Below are 15,466 nucleotides of genomic sequence, written 5' to 3'. Positions count from 1 at the left end.
TGTCTTACTTACCTGGTTAACCTAACAAATACTTACCTCCCCTAGGAACTGTGAAAATTGCACTAAGTGTCCACTTTTAAAACAGCTATTTGTGAATAACTTGAAAAGTATACATGCAATTTTGATGATTTGAAGTTCCTAAAGTACTTACCTGCAATACCTTTCGAATGAGATATTACATGTAGAATTTGAACCTGTGGTTCTTAAAATAAACTAAGAAAAGATATTTTTCTATACAAAAACCTATTGGCTGGATTTGTCTCTGAGTGTGTGTACCTCATTTATTGTCTATGTGTATGTACAACAAATGCTTAACACTACTCCTTGGATAAGCCTACTGCTCGACCACACTACCACAAAATAGAGCATTAATATTATCTATTTTTACCACTATTTTACCTCTAAGGGGAACCCTTGGACTCTGTGCATGCTATTCCTTACTTTGAAATAGCACATACAGAGCCAACTTCCTACATTGGTGGATCAGCGGTGGGGTACAAGACTTTGCATTTGCTGGACTACTCAGCCAATACCTGATCACACGACAAATTCCAAAATTGTCATTAGAAATTCATTTTTGCAATTTGAAATTTTTCTAAATTCTTAAGTCCTGCTAGGGCCTTGTGTGTTAAGTCCCTGTTTAGCATTGTCTTTTAGAGTTGAAAAGTTTGTTAAAAGTTTGAAATTAGATTCTAGAAACAGTTTTAGATTCTTTAAAAAGTCTTCCAACTCTTAACAAAATAATGTCTGATACAGAGATGAATGTGGTGGAACTCGACACCACACCTTACCTCCATCTTAAGATGAGGGAGCTAAGGTCTCTCTGTAATATAAAAAAAATAACCATTGGCTCTAGACCTACCAAAATTCAGCTCCAGGAGCTGTTGGCAGAGTTTGAAAAAGCCAACCCCTCTGATGATGACCTCACAGAGGAAGAGATTAGTGACTTGGAGGCCAATGTCCCTCCTCCAGTCCTAAATAGGGAGAACAGGACCCCTCAAGTCCTGTCTCCAACTGTGTTAGTCAGAAATAGTGAGTCCCTCACAGGAGGGTCCCACATTTCTGAAATCACTGAGGATGCTCTCAGTGAAGATGACCTCCTGTTAGCCAGGATGGCCAAAAGATTGGCTTTAGAGAGACAGCTCCTAGCCATAGAAAGGGAAAGACAAGAGATGGGCCTAGGACCCATCAATGGTGGCAGCAATATAAATAGGGTCAGAGATTCTCCTGACATGTTAAAAATCCCCAAAGGGATTGTGACAAAATTTGAAGATGGTGATGACATCACCAAGTGGTTCACAGCTTTTGAGAGGGCTTGTGTAACCAGAAAAGTGAACAGATCTCACTGGGGTGCTCTCCTTTGGGAAATGTTCACTGGAAAGTGTAGGGATAGACTCCTCACACTCTCTGGAAAAGATGCAGAATCTTATGACCTCATGAAGGGTACCCTGATTGAGGGCTTTGGATTCTCCACTGAGGAGTACAGGATTAGGTTCAGGGGGGCTCAAAAATCCTCGAGCCAGACCTGGGTTGACTTTGTTGACTACTCAGTGAAAACACTGGATGGTTGGATTCAAGGCAGTGGTGTAAGTAATTATGATGGGCTGTACAATTTATTTGTGAAAGAACACCTGTTAAGTAATTGTTTCAATGATAAACTGCATCAGCATCTGGTAGACCTAGGACCAATTTCTCCCCAAGAATTGGGAAAGAAGGCGGACCATTGGGTCAAGACAAGGGTGTCCAAGACTTCAACAGGGGGTGACCAAAAGAAAGGGGTCACAAAGACTCCCCAGGGGAAGGGTGATGAGACAACCAAAACTAAAAATAGTAAAGAGTCTTCTACAGGCCCCCAAAAACCTGCACAGGAGGGTGGGCCCAGAGCCTCTTCACAAAACAATGGGTACAAGGGTAAAAACTTTGATCCCAAAAAGGCCTGGTGTCATAGCTGTAAACAGCATGGACACCAAACTGGAGACAAGGCCTGTCCCAAGAAAGGTTCCACTCCAAACTCCCATCCAGGTAACACTGGTATGGCTAGTCTCCAAGTGGGATCAACAGTGTGCCCAGAGCAAATCAGGGTCCACACTGAAGCTACTCTAGTTTCTGAGGGTGGGGTGGATTTAGCCACACTAGCTGTCTGGCCGCCTAACATGCAAAAATACAGACAGCAACTCTTAATTAATGGGACTAGAATAGAGGGCCTGAGGGATACAGGTGCCAGTGTCACCATGGTGACAGAGAAACTGGTTTCCCCTGGCCAATACCTGACTGGAAAAACTTACACAGTCACCAACGCTGACAATCAGAGAAAAGTACATCCCATGGCAATGGTTACTTTAAAATGGGGAGGGGTCAATGGCCTGAAACAGGTGGTGGTCTCCTCAAATATCCCAGTGGACTGTCTGCTTGGAAATGACCTGGAGTCCTCAGCATGGGCTGAGGTAGAACTAAAAACCCATGCAGCAATGCTGGGTATCCCTGAACTGGTGTGTGTGAAAACAAGAGCACAGTGCAAGGCACAGGGTGAACAAGTAGAGCTGGAGTCTGGAAGAATGGCCCAGCCTACCAAGAGAACAGGAAAGTCAGTTGGGAAACCAACTACAACACAGCAAAAGAAAGGGAACCTCTCTTCTCAGGAAGAAGTTCTGCCCTCTGAGGGAACTGAGCCTTTGGAGCTTGAACCTTATCAGGTTGAGCTCTTAGGCCCAGGGGGACCCTCAAGGGAGGAGCTGTGTAAGGGACAAGAAACCTGTCCCTCTCTTGAAGGCCTTAGGCAGCAAGCTGCTGAAGAGTCCAAAGGCAAGAAAAATGGAACGCATAGGGTCTATTGGGAAGATGGACTCCTGTACACTGAGGCCAGAGACCCCAAACCTGGTGCCACTAGGAGAGTGGTAGTGCCTCAGCTGTTCAGGAAGTTCATCCTAACATTGGCCCATGACATTCCCCTTGCTGGACATTTGGGACAAACCAAGACGTGGGAGAGGTTAGTCAACCACTTCTACTGGCCCAATATGTCCAACATGGTTAAGGAGTTTTGCCTCTCCTGCCCCACCTGTCAAGCCAGTGGTAAGACAGGTGGACATCCAAAGGCCCCCCTCATTCCACTTCCAGTGGTGGGGGTTCCCTTTGAAAGAGTGGGTGTGGACATAGTTGGTCCACTGGAACCTCCCACAGCCTCAGGAAATATGTATATCCTGGTAGTAGTGGATCATGCTACCAGGTATCCTGAAGCTATTCCCCTTAGGTCGACTACTGCCCCTGCAGTAGCCAAGGCCCTCATTGGTATCTTTACCAGAGTGGGTTTCCCTAAGGAGGTGGTGTCTGACAGAGGTACCAACTTCATGTCAGCATACCTAAAGCACATGTGGAATGAGTGTGGGGTGACTTATAAATTCACTACACCATACCATCCACAAACTAATGGCTTAGTTGAGAGATTCAACAAGACATTAAAGGGCATGATCATGGGGCTCCCAGAAAAACTCAAAAGGAGATGGGATGTCCTCTTGCCATGCCTGCTTTTCGCTTACAGAGAGGTGCCACAGAAGGGAGTAGGATTCTCACCCTTTGAACTTCTGTTTGGTCATCCTGTAAGGGGACCACTTGTCCTTGTTAAAGAAGGCTGGGAGAGACCTCTCCATGAGCCTAAACAGGACATAGTGGACTATGTACTTGGCCTTCGCTCTAGAATGGCAGAGTACATGGAAAAGGCAACCAAAAACCTTGAGGCCAGCCAACAGCTCCAGAAGTTTTGGTATGACCAAAAGGCTGCACTGGTTGAGTTCCAACCAGGGCAGAAAGTCTGGGTTCTGGAGCCTGTGGCTCCCAGGGCACTCCAGGACAAATGGAGTGGCCCTTACCCAGTACTAGCAAGGAAGAGTCAGGTCACCTACCTGGTGGACCTGGGCACAAGCAGGAGCCCCAAGAGGGTGATCCATGTGAACCGCCTTAAGCTCTTCCATGACAGGGCTGATGTCAATCTGTTGATGGTAACAGATGAAGATCAGGAGGCAGAGAGTGAACCTCTCCCTGATCTTCTGTCATCAGACCCAAAAGATGGCACAGTAGATGGAGTGATCTACTCAGACACCCTCTCTGGCCAACAGCAAGCTGATTGTAGGAGAGTCCTACAACAGTTTCCTGAACTCTTCTCCTTAACCCCTGGTCAGACACACCTGTGTACCCATGATGTGGACACAGGAGACAGCATGCCTGTCAAGAACAAAATCTTTAGACAGTCGGACCATGTTAAGGAAAGCATCAAGGTGGAAGTCCACAAGATGCTGGAATTGGGAGTAATTGAGCGCTCTGACAGCCCCTGGGCTAGCCCAGTGGTCTTAGTCCCCAAACCTCACACCAAAGATGGAAAGAAAGAGATGAGGTTTTGTGTGGACTACAGAGGGCTCAATTCTGTCACCAAGACAGATGCTCATCCAATCCCAAGAGCTGATGAGCTCATAGACAAATTAGGTGCTGCCAAATTCTTAAGTACCTTTGACTTGACAGCAGGGTACTGGCAAATAAAAATGGCACCTGGAGCAAAAGAGAAAACAGCATTCTCCACACCTGATGGGCATTATCAGTTTACTGTTATGCCCTTTGGTTTAAAGAATGCCCCTGCCACCTTCCAAAGGTTGGTGAATCAAGTCCTTGCTGGCTTGGAGTCCTTTAGCACAGCTTATCTTGATGATATTGCTGTCTTTAGCTCCACCTGGCAGGATCACCTGGTCCACCTGAAGAAGGTTTTGAAGGCTCTGCAATCTGCAGGCCTCTCTATCAAGGCATCCAAATGCCAGATAGGGCAGGGAACTGTGGTTTACTTGGGACACCTTGTAGGTGGAGGCCAAGTTCAGCCACTCCAACCCAAGATCCAGACTATTCTGGACTGGGTAGCTCCAAAAACCCAGACTCAAGTCAGGGCATTCCTTGGCTTGACTGGGTATTACAGGAGGTTTGTGAAGGGATATGGATCCATTGTGACAGCCCTCACTGAACTCACCTCCAAGAAAATGCCCAAGAAAGTGAACTGGACTGTGGAATGCCAACAGGCCTTTGACACCCTGAAACAGGCAATGTGCTCAGCACCAGTTCTCAAAGCTCCAGATTATTCTAAGCAGTTCATTGTGCAAACTGATGCCTCTGAACATGGGATAGGGGCAGTTTTGTCCCAAACAAATGATGATGGCCTTGACCAGCCTGTTGCTTTCATTAGCAGGAGGTTACTCCCCAGGGAGCAGCGTTGGAGTGCCATTGAGAGGGAGGCCTTTGCTGTGATTTGGTCCCTGAAGAAGCTGAGACCATACCTCTTTGGGACTCACTTCCTAGTTCAAACTGACCACAGACCTCTCAAATGGCTGATGCAAATGAAAGGTGAAAATCCTAAACTGTTGAGGTGGTCCATCTCCCTACAGGGAATGGACTTTATAGTGGAACACAGACCTGGGACTGCCCATGCCAATGCAGATGGCCTTTCCAGGTTCTTCCACTTAGAAAATGAAGACTCTCTTGGGAAAGGTTAGTCTCATCCTCTTTCGTTTGGGGGGGGGTTGTGTAAGGAAATGCCTCCTTGGCATGGTTGCCCCCTGACTTTTTGCCTTTGCTGATGCTATGTTTACAATTGAAAGTGTGCTGAGGCCTGCTAACCAGGCCCCAGCACCAGTGTTCTTTCCCTAACCTGTACTTTTGTATCCACAATTGGCAGACCCTGGCATCCAGATAAGTCCCTTGTAACTGGTACTTCTAGTACCAAGGGCCCTGATGCCAAGGAAGGTCTCTAAGGGCTGCAGCATGTCTTATGCCACCCTGGAGACCTCTCACTCAGCACAGACACTCTGCTTGCCAGCTTGTGTGTGCTAGTGAGGACAAAACGAGTAAGTCGACATGGCACTCCCCTCAGGGTGCCATGCCAGCCTCACTGCCTATGCAGTATAGGTAAGACACCCCTCTAGCAGGCCTTACAGCCCTAAGGCAGGGTGCACTATACCATAGGTGAGGGTACCAGTGCATGAGCATGGTACCCCTACAGTGTCTAAACAAAACCTTAGACATTGTAAGTGCAGGGTAGCCATAAGAGTATATGGTCTGGGAGTCCGTCAAACACGAACTCCACAGCACCATAATGGCTACACTGAAAACTGGGAAGTTTGGTATCAAACTTCTCAGCACAATAAATGCACACTGATGCCAGTGTACATTTTATTGTAAAATACACCCCAGAGGGCTCCTTAGAGGTGCCCCCTGAAACTTAACCGACTATCTGTGTAGGCTGACTAGTTTTAGCAGCCTGCCACAAACCGAGACATGTTGCTGGCCCCATGGGGAGAGTGCCTTTGTCACTCTGAGGCCAGTAACAAAGCCTGCACTGGGTGGAGATGCTAACACCTCCCCCAGGCAGGAATTGTCACACCTGGCGGTGAGCCTCAAAGGCTCACCTCCTTTGTGCCAACCCAGCAGGACACTCCAGCTAGTGGAGTTGCCCGCCCCCTCCGGCCAGGCCCCACTTTTGGCGGCAAGGCCGGAGAAAATAATGAGAAAAACAAGGAGTCGTCACTGGCCAGTCAGGACAGCCCCTAAGGTGTCCTGAGCTGAAGTGACTCTAACTTTTAGAAATCCTCCATCTTGCAGATGGAGGATTCCCCCAATAGGGTTAGGATTGTGACCCCCTCCCCTTGGGAGGAGGCACAAAGAGGGTGTACCCACCCTCAGGGCTAGTAGCCATTGGCTACTAACCCCCCAGACCTAAACACGCCCTTAAATTTAGTATTTAAGGGCTACCCTGAACCCTAGAAAATTAGATTCCTGCAACTACAAGAAGAAGGACTGCCTAGCTGAAAACCCCTGCAGAGGAAGACCAGAAGACGACAACTGCCTTGGCTCCAGAAACTCACCGGCCTGTCTCCTGCCTTCCAAAGATCCTGCTCCAGCGACGCCTTCCAAAGGGACCAGCGACCTCGACATCCTCTGAGGACTGCCCCTGCTTCGAAAAGACAAGAAACTCCCGAGGACAGCGGACCTGCTCCAAGAAAAGCTGCAACTTTGTTTCCAGCAGCTTTAAAGAACCCTGCAAGCTCCCCGCAAGAAGCGTGAGACTTGCAACACTGCACCCGGCGACCCCGACTCGGCTGGTGGCGATCCAACACCTCAGGAGGGACCCCAGGACTACTCTAAGACTGTGAGTACCAAAACCTGTCCCCCCTGAGCCCCCACAGCGCCGCCTGCAGAGGGAATCCCGAGGCTTCCCCTGACCGCGACTCTTTGAATCCTAAGTCCCGACACCTGGGAGAGACCCTGCACCCGCAGCCCCCAGGACCTGAAGGACCGGACTTTCACTGGAGGAGTGACCCCCAGGAGTCCCTCTCCCTTGCCCAAGTGGAGGTTTCCCCGAGGAACCCCCCCCTTGCCTGCCTGCAGCGCTGAAGAGATCCCGAGATCTCTCATAGACTAACATTGCGAACCCGACGCCTGTTTCTACACTGCACCCGGCCGCCCCCGCGCTGCTGAGGGTGAAATTTCTGTGTGGGCTTGTGTCCCCCCCGGTGCCCTACAAAACCCCCCTGGTCTGCCCTCCGAAGACGCGGGTACTTACCTGCAAGCAGACCGGAACCGGGGCACCCCCTTCTCTCCATTCTAGCCTATGCGTTTTGGGCACCACTTTGAACTCTGCACTTGACCGGCCCTGAGCTGCTGGTGTGGTGACTTTGGGGTTGCTCTGAACCCCCAACGGTGGGCTACCTTGGACCAAGAACTAAGCCCTGTAAGTGTCTTACTTACCTGGTTAACCTAACAAATACTTACCTCCCCTAGGAACTGTGAAAATTGCACTAAGTGTCCACTTTTAAAACAGCTATTTGTGAATAACTTGAAAAGTATACATGCAATTTTGATGATTTGAAGTTCCTAAAGTACTTACCTGCAATACCTTTCGAATGAGATATTACATGTAGAATTTGAACCTGTGGTTCTTAAAATAAACTAAGAAAAGATATTTTTCTATACAAAAACCTATTGGCTGGATTTGTCTCTGAGTGTGTGTACCTCATTTATTGTCTATGTGTATGTACAACAAATGCTTAACACTACTCCTTGGATAAGCCTACTGCTCGACCACACTACCACAAAATAGAGCATTAGTATTATCTATTTTTACCACTATTTTACCTCTAAGGGGAACCCTTGGACTCTGTGCATGCTATTCCTTACTTTGAAATAGCACATACAGAGCCAACTTCCTACATAGTTCCTTAAAGTAAATGTGAGAGCGGGGCTAAGGAGAGAGGAGGGACACCATTGAAAGGTGGTAGTGAGGGAATCTGTCTCGAAGCCCCCCAAAATTACCTCTTTCAAAGATAGTGTAACTATCTTAAGCCAGTCCGATTTAGAGTAACCAACTCAAGTCTACTATTTTCAGCATAAGGTTTCCCACAAGGCATTCATCGGGCACAAAGTTTTAAAATTACAAATATGTACACAATTCCAGATGACATAATATACGTTCTTGACAAAGATATTCACAGTTGAAGTCCTCTGCAGGCCTATTGCCCTATTCATACAATTTTCACCATAAATATCTGCCCTCCTGCCATTGTTGTAACATTTTATTGCAAACAGATCAGCCTTGTTGATTGGCTTGTCACCATAACCAGCTCGGGCATACTGCATTGAGCATTAACATTTCCATATGACCAAAAAGTGCAAGCCAAGTGCTTTTTGTTTTCCAAGTTGACGCATGCACCTTCTGTACAATCAATCCTGTAGACTGGGAAATCAACCTGTGGGTATAGCCGAAGCTCCTCTCTCAGTGCTGCTTTTGAAAGCACCTTTTTTGGTGATCAAATAAGGTATAGACACAGCTGTGCTGTCAAGCCAGACTTCAAAACTTCTTGATTTTACAATTGGCATAGAAGCCTCTTCTTTGTGGGGGGAGGAGAGTGGGATGCGGCGGCAATTGCCTGACTTTACCCGGTTGTGACTGCTTGGGCACTACAGCTTACAGAAACCTTTTAAGTAGCAGTGGTAGAACTCACAGAAAACCAGTAACCACAACTTTGTCATATTGAAGTGTAATTCTATAGTTGTGTTTTCAGTCTAATGCAGTTACTTCACAGTGACTGCTTATAAGTAATTCTTGTTCACAAAAAAGGCAAATGTCTCTTACCATGGAATATTTGTAAAAATGAAAGTCTGTTTTGAAAATATGTCCTGGTCTCCCCCCCTACAAGAGCAGAGCACTTAAACCATTTGGACTAGACTTCTCAATGATGAACTAGGATTACATGTAATCTTTCCTTATGAGATTACATTTCACGTTGACATTTTTCCATTCACTTTTATCATCATAATTCATTTTTTGCCTTTTGACTAATTTGATAAAAAGTAGGCTTTTTTTAAAGCAGTCATTCACTATGTAACCTTTTGTGTAGTCTTGTTTTGATAAATTTTTCTAATCTATTGAAAGGTGGTGGGTGCTGCAAGGCGACATTACTTATTTTGGAACGTACTTATGCTATTAAATGAAATACTTTATAGCATAAAGAAAATAAGCAGTTGAACTTCTTGGCTGTTTTCTTCTTTGTCTCAGGAGCAGGTGGCTGTATTGAAGACCCCACGAACAGAGTCCTCTCTGGATGTGTCTTCACCTGCTAGTGATAGGTCTGGAGAGAGCCCACTCTCCTCCGATCCAATGGTCATCTCCCCTTCTGGCATCCCAAAGCGAAGAACAGGTAAAGATTTGTATAGTAGAGATTGTTACATACCAGGGCCTATAAAAACCATCTTAAAGTGGCAATCTACAAACTATGACAAACGCTTGACACTTGTACAATAATTTATTTGTCAGCTCGCAAGCAGTTCCCAAAACGTAAACTGGAAACTACGACAAATGGTGATGTTGGTGGCAGAGAAGAGGCTGAGACAACGGAGGCAGACTCCAAGAGGCAGCGGATGGAAACTGGTAAACAGTGGGAATGTAGTTTGTTTGGAATTGGCTTGCTTGGGCCATTGCAACACTTTTTAGCGCTCAGTGTTAAAACTTGTGCCTAATGACAGCTAGTAGCGGGTATCACTTTTACTCAAGCTAATCCCAGAATTCACCAGAGCTGTTCATATAGTTCGGAGTCTGCTAATAATCCAAGTGAAATTCTGGTGGATACAGTGCTATAATTTGACCATATCCTAGCAGAATGCCCTAGTTTTGTTTTAGAAATAAAATCTGTCTTATAAAATGTTTGTATTTCGATAAGTTAGTGTGCTTTTAGGATGATTTGGCCATATGCAAGGCTTTTTCCATTTTTCGTTTACAGTGTGTTAAAGTACCTTGCCACTCCTTAAATTCAAAAGAACAAAGTACTATTTTCTAAAGATTGAAGAAAAGAAAACAGGGTGCTTACCTGTAATCCCTCTTTTATAACTCTTTTGAAAGGGTCTGTCCCTACCAGCGGGATCCCTATAACTCTTCCTGTAGTATATTTTCTTTTTTCTTACAGCTGCAGCATTAAAGCATAAAATTAAGAATATGTATTTCATACAAAAAATAAAACATGCAACATTTTCAAACTTCTTAATTTAAAAAAAATTAAATATCCAGATAGTCCATAAAAGACAAACAGTAGATTTGGCACCAAATACTGTTGTCCTTACCACTTTTAAAAAAAGTAAAGGAAACTGTAGCCCTTAGATGTTGCATATTCTCCCTCACACAGAATGCTAAACTAACACTTCAGTTTTAAGAATTGCAAAATGTTGTAAGGCTTTCTGTAATGTAGTAAAAGTCACTGTTATTGGTTATTTGAGCCTCTCTAAAAAAAAAAAAAAAAAAACACTGCTTGGTTGAAAGGTGTTTTATTTATTTTTTTGGCTGGAAATTCTGATTTTGGTGGGGTTTTATGCTGACACTTTCAGGTATGTGCGCTTAGGGTGGTGCCTTCGTGTGTCCTGTGTTAACTTCACTCATCCTATTCCTTGAGCCCCAATGTTTAATTTTGTTAAGTGCTTTTTCTTGTTTTGGGAGCAATGATAAAGTTAAAAAGGGTTAGTAAAGCAACTTTATCGTCTGATTTGTGGGCTCTCGCTTCATATGGGAGTGTCATCTGTCTTGAGATGCCTTGCAGGAGGTCTACTGGCAATGAGAGTATTTTAAGATTAGCAAGTGAAGTTAAATGGGTCTCTGTGTTCCACCAGCTCCAGCCTGGCAACGGCGATTTCACCCTCACATGTCTTTCACTGGTGTTCCTAGTCTATTTCCAGGCCTTGTACATTTTGGCATTCTACTGCTAAACATACTGTCTGTATTCTCCACCTTGGAGTTCTGTATCAGCATTGAAGACCTTGGAGTGCAGGGGTGAGTCACCCTTCCTACTGGAACATTGAGGGATGGTACCTCTAGTTCTTAGAAAATGTTAAAGGCCTGGAGGCCCATTCTAAATGTTCCACCTTTCCTTGCACGGTGTAATGTATAAATTGCGAGGTGAGCTCATGTTTAAGCGAAGGTTCTGTCCTTTACTTGGATACCAGGTATATGCCATCTCTACAGCAGTTCGGGCTAAAACAAAAAAATTACTGTGATTAATATACAAAATCTAACTTAACTATTTTCACTAAATGGTCAAACAGTAATTTTCAGTGTACTTGTATCAATACTTTTTTTTTCTATAACTGTGCTTTCAAATACAATGCTGCAGTTCTCACAATGTGCTAGTTAGTAACACTGTCATGAAGGAGGGGTTTTTATTCTCGGTGAGTTCCTCTTCGCAGTGAGGGTGGACGGATCTTTGCGATGACGCAGGAGATCTCCAGTGAAAAAGAAATTCTTCTCAGGAAAGCAGTCTCCTGCCTGAGAAAGAACTACAAGCCAGAGTGGAGTTTGGTGGTGGGGTGCTCCTTTTTTTTTTTTTTTTTTAAGTTGACCACACCCAAGATAGCTGCTTCGATTTCAAGATCTTGTGAGAGATATTGGTATTGTAAATGTGGTGCAATCTCGAAATCCAGAGGAACAAAGCCTGCATCATGTTTAAGGTCTAAGCGAGCCTTTGCGTTCAGCACTCTTTGAACATACAAAACCAAAGTGTTTTTTTAATAGAAACTCGAGCCTAAGCACAGCATGCCACCACCCACTTAGGTGCCAAGTTGACCAATTATTCAGTATATCAGTGATAGGCAGGGCAATGAAGGGAAAAGGCTGGTGGACTGATGTGCGGGAGCAATGGGTGGACTTACACTGTACCATCATGAACCATTTCAGTGGCCACTAGGGGAAAGCATGTAATCTATATATTAAGTTTCTTCCTTAATAGGTGGCTCCAACTTATTGATCAGGCAACTTCTCTCCCTATTAAGCAGCATGACCTCACCCTTCGCCTAGCAACCATTGCTGGGCTACAGTTCATTTTCAGAAGGGTCATGACGATCAGTGGATGGCACATCTGAACCTTATCATAACCTGTCTTCCGAAACCAGTCTGTTTTCTAGTAGTGCGTTTCACAAACTTTTTTTTTTTTTTTTTTGATCTAATGATTGGTTGCATGTATGGAAGACATTTATGGCACGTGAAGGTGGTCCCCTACAGAAGTACTGTCAATATGCTGGAGCTGAGAGGAGGTGGCCTTGCCCAAAAAACCTGGTCTGCTGTCTTTACCTCTATCAGCCCTTCCTTTAGAAATGGATAACGCACCTGTGATTCACTACCACAACATATCAGGAACCAGATTTAGAGTTTATCTAAGATAGAGACAAGACTGTCTGGCATTTACCTCTGGATCTCAGCTACGAAAGCAGTACACCTTCAGGTCTACATTGTGTAAACTGAGTGAATGCTAAACAACTAAGGCCTGATTTAGATATTGGCGGATGGGTTACTCTGTCACAACAGTGACCGATATCCCCTCTGCCAAAATCAAAATCCCATTATTTCCTCTTGGATTTAGATTTCGACGGGCGGGCTACCGGTCAGTATTGTGGCGGCGTAACTTATCCACCAATATCTAAATCCGGTCCCAAGTTTTGCAAGATGTCTACAGATGTACTCCTCAGAAAGGTGAAATTCCACAACTTTATATTTAGATTGCCATTGCCTTGTTCTTTATGAAATGCCCATTTGAGGCACTGGTTGAGTACACTGCAGCTTTACTCTGATTTGGTGATACCCAAGGTAATTGCTAAAATAAGGCCAGCCAAGATGATGACAATGGTAGGGATTGCCCTGGATTGGAAGATGCCATTGTGATACAAAGACAGGCTACATTCTTTTGTCTAGTCTACAATTGCTGAGCTTGACTGCCTAGCTCCTAATACCTGCAGTACCGCTATGCGAACATTCCAGATGACTGATTTAACATCTTGAAGGGGTCCAAACCTCTTTCCGTTTAAAATGATCATATGTCTTAAATAGAAAGAACTTTATTTCTGGATATGCTAGATACAACGGCAACGACATCCCGCCATCCCAAGACCTCTGCGACTCCCTAATCTCCTACTTCCACCACAAGATTGCAGACATCCACAACTGCTTCAGCACCCAAGGCCGCCTCCCATTCCCCCCCTCCCCCCCAGCAACCACCAACACCACAGATTCACCTCTGATCAACCTCCTGCCCTCCTGGACCCCCGTCAACGACACCATCGAAACCATGAACACCATCCACTTCGGCTCTTCATCTGACCCCTGCCCTCACCACATCCTCAACAAAACAGGCTCCGTCATCGCACCCCAACTACGGAAGATCAGCAGCAGCTCCTTCGAGTCCGCCACATTCCCGGAGAGCTGGAAACATGCCGAGATCAACACCCTCTTCAAAAAATCCAAGGCGGACCCAAAGGACCTCAAGAACTTCCGGCATATCTCCCTGCTTCCCTTCCCGGCGAAAGTCATTGAGAAGACTGTCAACAGACAACTAATCCGCTTCCTCGAGGAGAACCACACCCTAGACCCTTCCTCATCCAGATTCCGCAGCAACCACAGCACTGAAACCCCCTCATTGCTGCCACCGACATCAGAACCATACTGGACAGGGGCGAAGCCACGGCCCTCATCCTCCTGGACCTCTCGGCCGTGTTCAACACGTCTGCCACCACACCCTACGCTCACACCTCAGCAATGCTGGAATCCGCGACTGAGCCCCAGACTGGGTCACCTCCTTTCTCACCGGAAGAACCTAGAGTCCGCCTCCCCCAATTCTGCTCGGAGGCCACCAAAATCATCTGTGGCATACCCCAGGGTTCATCCCTCAGCCCGACCCTCTTCAACATCTACATAGCCCCGCTCGATAACATCGCCCAATCCCACAACCTCAACATCATCTCATATGCTGACGACACCCAGCTGATCCTCTCTCTCACCAAGGACTCTGCCAAGACCTACCTCCACGAAGGACTGAAGGCCATCGCCAAATGGATGAAGAGCAGCTTCCTCAAACTCCATTCTGACAAGATTTAAGTTCTCATCTTCGGCTCCACCCCCTCCCCATAGGATGACTCCTGGTGGTCTGCCACTCTCGGAACCGCTCCAACTCCCACCGACCACGCTCGCAACCTAGGATTCATCTTGGACCTTTTACTATCCATGAACCAGCTAGTCAATGCCATCCCCTCCTCCTGCTTCAGCACCCTCTGCATGCTCCGAAAGATCTACAAATGGATACCCACCGAAACCAGAAGAACCGTTACCCAAACCCTCGTAAGCAGCAAGCTGGACTATGGCAAGGCCCTCTACCCACGACCAAACTCCAGAAGAGTCTGTAACACATCCAGAACGCCTCATCACGCCTCATCCTGGACATCCACTGCCACATCACAGACCACCTGAAAAACCTGCACTGGCTCAGTCAACAAGAGAATCACCTTCAAACTTCTCACCCACGCTCACAAAACACTACACAACACCTGACCAGAAGACCTCCACAGACGACTCTCCTTCTACACCCCGACCCGCCATCTCCTCTCTGACACCCTCGCAACGCTCGCAACCGTCCCACGTGTCTGCAGAACTACAAGCAGCAGTAGATCATTCTTGCACCCCACTGCCAAAACGTGGAACACTCTTCCCACCCACCTGTGCCAGACCAAAGACCTCCTTACCTTCAGGAAACTTCTCAAGACCTGGCTGGCTGTTCTAGCAGTAGCAGCACCTCACACTCTTCGCGCCCCCCACACCCCTGGATCCCTCCTTAGCGCCTTGAGACATTCACGGGTGAGTAGTGCGCTTTACAAATTCTTGATTGATTGATCGATACAAGGTGGATTAGTGAACTGTGCTGCAGTATCATCTTAAATCGGCTAAACCTGGTCTTCAGTTTTCATCTTTGGTTTGGAATTTGGCTTCCATTGATGGTGTTGGAATAAACCCAGTTTTTTCACCATTCCTGAAAGACCATCTCCTCCATGGGAGTCTGAACTCTTACACAAATCGGTTCGCCAAATTGGTATAGAAACTCTTTCCTTGTGGTCACCTCTGTCCAAATGTTCTCTGTTTTTT

The 15,466-nt window shown here is 46.1% G+C and overlaps 1 protein-coding gene across 1 annotated transcript in view; it reads left to right on the top strand.

Annotated features, from left to right (window-relative positions):
• The window catches only part of LIG1 (DNA ligase 1), a 296,484-nt gene that overhangs the window by 70,488 nt on the left and 210,530 nt on the right, over positions 1-15,466 (top strand). Inside the window, exons 5-6 of the mRNA XM_069200497.1 lie at positions 9,581-9,722; positions 9,839-9,952. Coding sequence (XP_069056598.1) covers positions 9,581-9,722; positions 9,839-9,952 — 256 coding nt within the window. The remainder of the gene's footprint in view (positions 1-9,580; positions 9,723-9,838; positions 9,953-15,466) is intronic.

The sequence above is a fragment of the Pleurodeles waltl genome, chromosome 7 (genome assembly GCF_031143425.1).
Source record: "Pleurodeles waltl isolate 20211129_DDA chromosome 7, aPleWal1.hap1.20221129, whole genome shotgun sequence".
Lineage (NCBI taxonomy): Eukaryota > Metazoa > Chordata > Amphibia > Caudata > Salamandridae > Pleurodeles > Pleurodeles waltl.
Note: the sequence above shows the minus strand (reverse complement) of the source record. Positions and strands in the feature narration are given on the sequence as shown.